This window comes from Micromys minutus, assembly GCF_963924665.1.
Source record: "Micromys minutus genome assembly, chromosome: 25".
Lineage (NCBI taxonomy): Eukaryota > Metazoa > Chordata > Mammalia > Rodentia > Muridae > Micromys > Micromys minutus.
Window position 1 is genome coordinate 7,030,670 of NC_137960.1, and position 10,527 is coordinate 7,041,196.

General features: G+C 49.3%; 1 protein-coding gene across 1 annotated transcript; it reads right to left on the reverse strand.

The window, feature by feature from the left end:
* Positions 1-5,628: 5,628 nt before the first annotated feature.
* LOC308436773 (trefoil factor 3) lies at positions 5,629-9,820 on the reverse strand (the record flags this gene model as incomplete). The annotated part of the gene is made up of 3 exons (XM_080937742.1): positions 5,629-5,642; positions 7,287-7,433; positions 9,736-9,820. The coding sequence occupies 3 exons, from the start codon at positions 9,818-9,820 to the stop codon at positions 5,629-5,631; spliced, it is 246 nt and encodes an 81-aa protein (XP_080793868.1).
* Between the last annotated feature and the right edge of the window lie 707 nt (positions 9,821-10,527).

Consider the following 10,527-nt stretch of genomic DNA (forward strand, 5'->3'; position numbering starts at 1 on the left):
CTTCCGAGGTCACCCACCATGCAGTGTTGAACCTTCTGTGGTGGTTCTTTTGAAATAAACCATCTGCAGTGTTAGGTCTCCGGATGACCACGTGAGGCTGTGTTCTCTACAAATGCCTTCGGGTCCAGACACAGGGAAGAAATAGCCCTGAGCCTCTGCTGCGGTTCAACCCTAACGGAGCAAGACCATAGCCCTATCTGAGCTAAGAGACCATAGTGCCTGTCTCCCTTCAGCTGAGAGAGTATACACTCAGGACACTCAAGGGATGCCTGAATCTAGGTGCCATATCAGATGCTAGCAGATATATATATATACTCTACATGCCCATGGCAAAGTTATTTGTACGTTAGAGACATAGACCAGCAGCATTAGCCCACTGATCATTGGAGCGGTCTTGACTATATGCTGCAATACAAGTCAGGTAAGTGCGGTCTCTCTCCTGCTTTTTCGAAGTATCTTCGGTATTTTCTGATCGTGGTTGACCACTGGTGACTGCTACTGGACAAGTTCCATAAGGAGATGACATGCTCCTGGCGCCGTGTGAGTCTGTGCCAACATGAACACTTCCTCTAGCAGATATTTGCGGCTCTTGTGGCGTGCTAGAGGCCAGTGAGGAAACCGGTTCTATGTGCAGTTTGCATGGTGGATTCCAGGGGACACAGGCTAGGCATCAAACCCTGATGCCTTGGTATCCTCAGGACTGCCCCCTGGCACCAAAGGGAGACATCCATCTAACCAGGCATCTCCCCCATCCTGTGAGTGCAGTCCGTGGCCCCTCTAGCTCAGATAATTGCTGCACACCGAAAGACCCTCTTGTGTGACACAAATTCAGGGCTATGTGAGCCTGTGCCCTGCTCACATGTAAGAGTCAGGTGTCAGGGAGGCTCAGGTACATACAGCCCGAGGCTCTAGAGTTGTGACTGAGATGCTGTGAGGATGCTCTCTCCACCTCTGCCTTTCAGGTCCCTAGGGATGGCTCAGGGGTAATGTCATTCCGGACTCATTTGGGAATAGCCTTTTCACCCTGAGATCTTGCAAAGGGCATGAGTCTTGTCTTCGTCAAGGTTACCATTGCTGCAATGCAACACCATGGCCGAAGCAACTTGGGGAGAACAGGCTTTACTTGGCTTACATTTCTATATCAGTGCTCATCACTGAAAGAAGTCAGGGCAGGAGGCTGGAGGCAGGAGCTAACCCAGGGCCATAGAGGGGTGCTGCTTACTAGCTTGCTCCCCATGCTTGCTCAAGCTGCTTGTTTATAGAACCCAGGGCCTTCAGCCCAGGGATGGGGCCACCACAATGAGCTGGGTCCTCCCCTGTCCATCACTAGTTAGGAAAATGCCTTAGGGACTTGCCTACAAGCTGATATTACGGATGCGTTCCCTCCTCTCAGATAGTTTTAGTGTGTGTCAAATTGACATTAAAACTATCCAACACCACTCCACAGACAGAACAGCAAACCTTCACATTAAGCCTCAGCACCTTGGGCGTGGTCCCTCTCTGCAATGCAACAATGCCTGTCTCTGCCTGACAGCACTGGATGAACCAAACCGCACCGTCAGTCACCCAGGATGTTGTGTGTGTGTGCCTTGGTGTGGAGTGAACTGTATCCAGTTAGGGGTCATGGCTATTTTATATTCATTGTCATGAAGTCTGGTCTCCAGAAACCTGCAGGTCGGTGAGGTCCCTCTCCACAGTGAAAGGCAGAGATGCAGAGACTAGTCGGGGAGCCCCTAGCTATGTGGTGGCCCTTGCTGGTGACCTGCTGGAGCCAGTACTTGTTTTTTCATGAGTAATCCTTGATTTGACCAGCCAGCATGGTGTTCCTGTTGACGGTCCACCTCTGCATGCTGCAATGGCCTAAACCTTTCTCCTTGCCCCAGGCACACACAGCAGCACTGAAAGCTCCCACCAAACATTTCTGAATGGAAGGAGGGGGGAGTCACACAGGCTCACTGGTCTCTGGGGTGTCACCAGCAGTACCACCCACTTTGATGCATCTGAAGACAGTGACAAATGCCTGTGGTTGCCCGTGGGCGCCCTCTAGTGGTCATTGGAGCTACACACTGTGTGGAGCAGATCTGTCCTAGAAGAGAACAGGGAGTGGATTAGGGTTAGGGTTAAGGAGGTGGGGTCACAAATTTAAAAGGCTGCAGCAGCTAGGCCAGTGGGGACAAGGACAGCTGCATGGAAAAGCGTCTAGCAATCTATGAGCCAGGAAGAAGGTTAGAAGTACAACAGGGTCATCCTGGAAAGGGGACACGCCATTTCAGAAGCAATGGACAGGACCAAGGTCTATGTCCCCGGCAACCTCAAATCTCAGACTCTGCCTTTGAGGGGAATTAACAGAGAGGTGGGGTAGGTGTGTGTGTGTGTGTGTGTGTGTGTGTGTGAGAGAGAGAGAGAGAGAGAGAGAGAGAGAGAGAGAGAGAGAGAGAGAGAGAGGACCCCCTCCTCCCTGCATCACACTATAGCCAAGTCTGCACACAAACTTTTGAAAAATGTATACATTCCTACTAAGTGTGATGGGATAAACTATCTAATGCAATGTGTTGGCATGTCCACACCCCAGAGGATGTAATGAGGGACCAGGTCTGTCACAATCACCAAAAACAGGCCACCTATAAGGAGGTCAGGAGCCCCAGCTGGCAAGCTGAGTGGGCAGCCGTATAGTGTGGGCATCACCCTGCCTTGCCATGAAGCTCCATGCTAGGAAAATGCAGGCAGGGTAGACCAGAAAACTAAAGCAACATGCCCTGGGCTGGGAAGAGTCAGGCTGACATAAGGTTGAATCGTCTGGGAAGAGGGGACCTCAATTGAAAATGTGCCTCCCGTGGATTGCCCTGTGGGCAAACCAGAAAAGTGCTTTATTGATTATTGATGGATGTGGCAGATGCCCAGCCCAGTGTGGTGGTGCCACCCCTAGGCAAGTGGCCCTGGGTTGTATAAGAAAGCAAGTTAAGCCTTGGGGAGCAAGCCAGTCAGTGGCGTTTCTCTGTGGCCTCTGTTTCTGTGTTCCCTCAGTGATACACTGTAACAAACCAAATCAACCATTCCTTGCCCCTGCAGTTTTAGTCATGGTGTTTATCACAGCCACAGAGAGACAAACCAGGACATAACCCAGGTCAGAATGAAACACGGGACAGGGCCTGGGTTCAAATCATGACAACAGATTTGAACCCCACCCCCACCCCGAGCAGACAGAACTCTGGACAGTCCCAGGCAGAGACAGGAGTCTATGGGTGGGTGACACTTGGCCCTTCACAGACTCTTTCCTCCTCTGACTTTGTATCTGCTCAAAGCCAGCCTTAGTCCCACATTCATATGACCCCGAGAGATGCACCCCAAGTTTCTGAACACCCACAGAGAAATCCAGCTAGACTATGTCCACCCCAAGCCTTAGACAGGGACCAGCACAAAAATGGACTTAGATGGGAGATGAGTCCCATGTCTCTCGATGGAGACTGTTGGATACTACAGGGTGATGGTGGCCTGTCACCGCTGGGAGGGTCTCATCACTCAGCCCTGACTCCAGTGACAGTGTCAGAAAGAAGGAACAACTGGAGGACACCACACAGGCCAGGCCCTGCTCCGAATTGGATGTTGTTGGGAGCCGGGAAACTGAAGTTAGGTAGTAGACTAGAATGTGAGGTGAGGAGTAGCCGCCGTTCCAGGCTGCCAGCAGAGGGTGGTGTGACGCCACCTGAGTTTGATTCCAGGTTCCGATTGCGTCCTGGTGGGCTCACAGCTGGCTTGCTTCTCTTAGGCCTGGAAGATGATCTCAGAAATTCTAGGGTGAGTTCCACGGCTCCTCTGGCATGTCCCCAGATTGCTTTCAGCTAAGTCCACCTCTCCACCCTACCCAAGACCCCTGAGGAAGAAGGGTAGCGTCCTGAGTTTTCACGGTCAAGGAAGGCCAGGCAGAGCTAGGCGGATGAATGGGTTCTGTGAGCAAAAAGAGATGAGGGCCAGGCCTGATGCACTGCCTCAGAGAGACGGTGACCCCGTGGCTTGACTAAGGACCAGAAAGTGGCAAGATCCAGTTTTCTTCTAGAAGCTTCAGATGGGGAGGTAGACAGTGCCGACGACCAGTGTGAGATTAACACAGCTGCGGTTATCAGAGCTGAGCTCTGATCAAGAAATCCAGATCCTACAGGCCTTTACAAAGAGCCCCTCTGGAATTGGGTTTGCATTTACTGTCCTGGTCCCCCACTCAGAGGCTCAGCCTCGGTCCCTCCTTTACCAAGCAGAGCAGGGACTAGGGCAAAGGAAGCCAGCCACTTACCCTACATGACAGTGTGGTGCGGGCACCAGAGAGCTCAGTAATCCAGCAAATACCTCCAGATCTCACTCACAATGGGCTAGGGGTAGGGCTTGGTAGTTAAGATGGAGGTAAACTCAAGTTTTCCTCCTGATATTAGCAGGTGGACAGGTTGAAGGACCCCTTTGTTTAAAAAATCAAGGACATTGTGACAGCTTCCCTCTAAGTCAGGGCTTTGGGAACACAGTGCTTAGAGCTACATAGGGAATCAGCCATGCAACATGAGAAGGCACCTCTACCCCCAAACCTTCCCATAGTAAATGCAGAAACAAGCCACACCAGGAAATGAGAAGGGAACCAATTGACCGAGAGAATGTATACATGGTAAGGATGTGATATATAGACCGATGTTCAGTATCCATCAAAAAAAAAAAAAAGCCACCTGCAGTATGGCCGATATTAAATAGGGCCATAGATAAATATAAACCAGGCCAGAATGTAAGATGGCTTGGTTTCTTTGTGAGAAAGACAAAGATTTCTAAATGTTGCAGGAGAGATGGTTTTGGGTCTTTGCTTGTTTGCTTGCTTGTTTTACATCTTATGGAGAAGTGTGCTGTGAACGGTTCTGTCTGCCTGTTGCCCTAGGAAGTTCTAACTCAGTTTGACACATCGTAAAATCACCTGAGAAGGCATCCTCAATTGAGGATCGGCCCAAATCAGATTGGCCTGTTGGAATGCCTGGGAGTGAGGGTGGTGATGGTGGTGGGATTGTCTTGATTGTTAATTGATATAGAAGGGTCCAGCCTACTGTGGGCGGCGCCATCCCTTTAAAAGCAAGTCCACTGAGCATGAACCCTAGACTGTGCCACCAAGGGTCACCCTCCACGGTTTCTGCTTTAAGCTCAGGCTCGAGTTCCCGCTGTGACTTCCCTCAACGATGGAACTGTGCCCAGGAAGTCTGAGCCCAATAAACCCGTCCTCCTCTTAGTTGGTTTTGGTTAGAGTGTTTCATTACAGCAAGAGAAGGGAACTAGAATATTTGCCTCAAGGGATCCTGGCTTGAAGCTGTTTTCAGTGTATTGCAGCAGCTCAGATTCAGTTTCTCACAGGCCTGGGACATCCTCTCCCTCTGGAAGTGTGACCCTTCACCCTCCACACCCTGAGAACGACACACACCGAAAGAAACACGAGAGTGGAGGTCTCCACAATCAGAGCAGCCCTGTGCTGACTGTGAAGTGTTTATTCTTCAGGATTCCCGGATCTTACATTGGCCAGCATCAGGAAGCAGATCAGGGATGAGTGCCCTCGGCCAGCACCATCAGCAAGAGTCCAGGGTGCAGAGCTCCCTTCTTGGAGCCTGGACAGCTTCAAAATGTACATTCTGGGAAGGAAGGCAAGGGTCAAGGTGAGAGGAGTCATTCCTAGGCAGCTTCCCAAGGTCAAGACAGGCTCTGAGGACAGCACCCGTCTGCCTTCTTCACCTGAGTCACAGTGGATATGCAAGCCCCCATACCCCAAAAGCCTGAGAGAGAAATTGTGCATCCTCCCTGATGTTACCAAGCCAGATAACTGGATCCTTCCCATTGATCCTGGCGTGTGTGTGTGTGTGTGTGTGTGTGTGTGTGTGTGTGTGTGTGAGAGAGAGAGAGAGAGAGAGAGAGAGAGAGAGAGAGAGAGAGAGAGAGATGGTATCCAGAAAGAAGCCAGAGGCAAGTGACCTGCCAATTGTGGGGCAGTGGCTAGCTCCTGTCGCTGTTCCTGACTATCCTTATTCCTCTTTCCTGGCTTGGCTGAAGGAGGGGGGCCTGCATGTGTAATGCCTCCATTCAGCTGAGACCCGGCCTTCTTAAAAGGTGAGCCAGCATTTGGACATGACAGATGGCTCACGGTGGGTGATTACCCTAAGATGTGATCGATTGGGGCCTGGGTAAAACAGGATCGAGAAGCTACCCATGTGCCTGGCCATCTGCTGTTTGCACAAGGCCCCACCCAGGGATTCTCAGAGTACCTGCCCTGAAACTCACTCCTCCCAGGTAAGGGGTAAGAGGTAGGAGGTGGGGGCGCAGAGGGGCACAAGCACAGTCATCTGGCTACAGGTCTGCTGTGAGCACTGCACAGTCACAGGTAACAAGGGAGTATGGATGGCTAGTTTGCTTAAAAAACAAAACAAACAGGCTCAAAATCAGCTACACAGCTGCACAGTCTCAGTCTCTCTGTCTGTCTCTGTCTCTCTGTGTCTCTGTCTCACTGTCTCTCTCTGTCTCTCTCTGTCTCTGTCTTTGTCTCTCTGTCTGTCTGTCTGTCTGTCTGTCTCTGTCTCTCTGTCTCTCTCTCTCTTTCTCTCTCTCTCTGTGTGTGTGTATTTCAGATCAGGTCCCACCATGTAGCACCTTATCACTGTGTCTGTCTGTCTGCCTGCCTGCCTGACCGTCTGTCTCTGTTTCTTTGTCTGTGTGCGTTCATGCATGTGCTGAGTTACTCTGAGTGCATATGTGAAGGGGACATGCCTATGGCAGTCAGAAGGCAACCTGGTGGAGTCAGTTCTCTTCTGCCACCCCGTGGGTTTCAGGAATGGAATTTCCATCATCAGGATGGGCAACAGGCGCCTTATCTGTTGAACTGTCTCACTGGCTTACTCAGTGAGGGTGTTGCTTACGCTGACAGGATTTCCCACCGGTCGGTCAGGAACTTGCCAATTAGGCTAGGCTAGCTGGTCAGCAAACCCCAGGGACCTACCTGTCCCTACCTCCCCAGCAATTAACGTCCAAACATGACCACCACTCCTGGCTTTTTGACCTGGTTTTGTGAACCAAACTCATGTCCCCAGGCTTATGTGGGACATTTCACTGGCCCTGTGTCATCTCCCTGGCCCTCGGAACACATTTATGTATTTTATAGAAAGGGCCAGCCACTGCCACCAGCTGCCCTGGGCATATGAGCTCTCACTAAGGAATACCGGTTGTTCTTCTGAGGCTCAGCCACATAGAAGGACAGGGTCACCCTGGGCACCACCTGCTGGCCTTACCTGTCTCTTGCAGAGGTTTGAAGCACCAGGGCACATTTGGGATGCTGGAGTCAAAGCAGCAACCACGGTTGTTACACTGCTGTGGTGTGACAGTGGGGTAGCCACAGTCCACCCTGACATCGGCTGGGACCAGACATTGGCTTGGAGCTGTCCAAACGAAACAAAGTCAGCTGCCAGACTACTAGTTTGGGGTGACTTTTTCGCTTCCTGTGGCACCCCCTTAACCATTCCCCCTGAGTTCAGAGAAAACGACACTCTTACCCTATGGGGCATGTCTAGAGGAAAGCAGTGTATTGGGGAATCTTCCTGGAGATCTCCCAGACAGTGGGAGGTGGGAATATGGAACCCAAATTATGCTGGACCGTCCTTAGCTCCCAGCATACCTGTCACTACATCTGACTAACACTCCTATCAGGTGAAACCTTTGGAACATGCTGCCTTAACAGACCCTTAGCTGTCACCATCTCCAAAGCTAAGAATGCCACTAGAGACATCCAACTCATGTAGCAGAACCCACCCTCTGCCCTGACACCCCCATCAGAGAACTTGGGAAATGCCTTAACTGATGACCATCTTTTATTGTGTCTAAAACCTTCTTGCAACCACTTCTATGGTGGAAGGGGCAGTTTCATAGACACTCAAACTTGGCTCAGGATATAAAAAAAATTTGAGACCTCGATGTTCATTCATCAATTTGGAAGGATAGCTGTGGTTTGTGTCCTTAGAGATTTGGTCTTTTACCATCAATTGTAATGCTAAATATAGAACCCTCAAGACCTGGTTGCCCCAGAGACGAGAGAGTCCACATGTACACCTTGGCCCCAAGTTAACTTTGGTAAATAAAGATGCTGACAGCCAATAGCTAGGCAGAAAGAGACATAGGCGGGGTTTAGGTTTCCTGGACTTGGGGGTCGGATTGGGGCCACAATGAAGAAGAATGTACAGGAGGAGAAAGAGAAGCTGTCCTGGGTTAGGTGAGTCATAAAAATGTGACCCAATTATAGTTAAGAGCAGTCTAGATGAAACACAGTAAGTAGTAAGTAATAATTTGGGGTTATCGATAGAAAAGTAGATTCTAATAGCATAGAGGGTGGGTATCTGCCAAGACCTTATGCTGTTCAAGGCTTACTGTAAATATAAAGGTTGAGTGTGTTTTTTATCCGGGAACTAAATGGTCAAGGTGGGATAGAAACTCCAGGTCGAGATTAAATAATTTCTACAACATGCATCCACTGATGAATGCTAACTCAAGGAATTTGGCCTCTAGCCTAGCATCCCTCACTTGGTCAGGAGGTTAAACAGGTCTAGCTATCCTATGGCTAGAGGATCCCTGAGAATCCAGGGCCTAGGAAAGCATTAAACAAAGTTCCCTTGCTTGTTTGATCTGTAAGAACCTCCTCCTTGGTGAAAAGTGTCCCGGGAGATACCAAGCCACGAGAAAAGTCGCCGCTATTCAGTGTCTATTGAACTATTTCAATGCCTCAGCTGCAGCACCCGGTGGTTAACTTGCCCGGTCCTAGCTGTGAGCTTCCTCCCCCACCCAAATTCCTGGTTCAGGAAGATTGCCTGCCTCTCCATATGCCTTCCTGGACCCATCGGAGAGGAATGGTGGGGAGTCAGGGAGCTAAGGGACCTTTTAAAACTTTAACCAGTTCCAGCTCCCAGATGCTCTTATGTAGCTGATGTACCCTGGGACAGCAGGGTTTCAAAGGACTCCAGTGGACCTACTGTCTCCACCCTGGTCAGAGGTCACCTGGTGAAGGTCATACTCAATGTCTCCGCCTACTTCTCTCTCTCTCTCTTTTTTTTTAAGATTTATTTATTTTACTTAAATGAGGACACTGTAGCTGTCTTTGTCTTCAGACACACCAAAAGAAGAAGACATCAGATCTCATTACAGATGGTTGTGAGCCACTATGTGGTTGCTGGGATTTGAACTCAGGACCTCTGGAAGGCCAGTCAGAGTTCTTAACCACTAAGCCATCTCTCCAGCTCCATCTACTTCTCATTTAACACTGTCACCCAGTGCTCAAGGGAAACAGGTTTCTATAAACTGTCTGGAGCTATTCCTTTCTCAACTGTTACTTCTGTCTTTGTTTTTCTGGTAACTTGCCAGGATGCTCAGTGTGTGTTCAGAAATCTCTGACATTCCTCCCACCCCAGCCTTGGTTCCAACCCCGCTGCAGATTCTGAGGAGAGCTGTCCTGAATCTGTTCACTTTCTCTGAGCATCCACTAACTTGTCACTGAACTAGGTCAGAAAGAGCCTGTCTGTAACACTGCAGCCAGAAACCGTGTACCTGTTAAGTGCTAATTAATTATTAAGTCAATGTAGAAGGCAGGCAGTTTCCCCTGCTTTCAAGCTCTCAGAACACTGTTAGCCTGGGTCTTCTGTGTCCCTCCTTGTTGAGGTCCCAGCCTACTACAGAGGGAACCAGATAGGTACTTACACAGGCCAATGTACTCCGCGGCTACCCCAGAGGACCCAGCAACCAGGACCAGCAGCAGTGTTAGCCAGAAGGCTCTGGTCTCCATGGCAGCAGGCAAGCTTCAGTATCACCACAGAGGATGTGCAGGGTCCCAGGAAAAGCTCTTTTATAGCTATGTGTTTGCTGGGTTCTGTGGACTCTGGACTTTCTCCTCTGAAATCCCAGAAGACTCCTCCCCAATTCTAAATCAGGGTGGGGGAGGGGAGCTCAGGAGGGGGGGTGTTAGGGAGAAAAACAGGGACCAGGAAGAGGTGGGGACAGCTATGGCTGATCAATCTGAAAGGGGAGTGAGTCTGTCAATCAATGTATGAACATAGTCTAGAAGAAGACTCTGAGGCTGTGAGGCAAGGTCACTGGCTGGACAGAGCCACAGGCTAGACAGGGACACTGAGTCTCAACCACCTCACCAAGAATAGTGAAGATGACCCTAGGCTACTTTGTCCACAGCATCACCAACCTTCTCTGTCACTTGTGGAGGTGGAAACTCTAGCTCTGAACTTTCCCCAGAAAAAGCCACTTTTTTATCATTAGCTATACTTTAATAGCTGAAATACTTATTCAATGTATTTTAATAAAATATATTTAATAAATATACCCATGTATTTATTAATATGTAAATATAGATATATATTAACATGATACATTATATTTTAATAAAATATATAACATAAATTATATATTTAAGTATACATAATTTAAATATATATTAAATATTAAATATATAAAAACACTAATATGTTTAGTTGTTTTTTT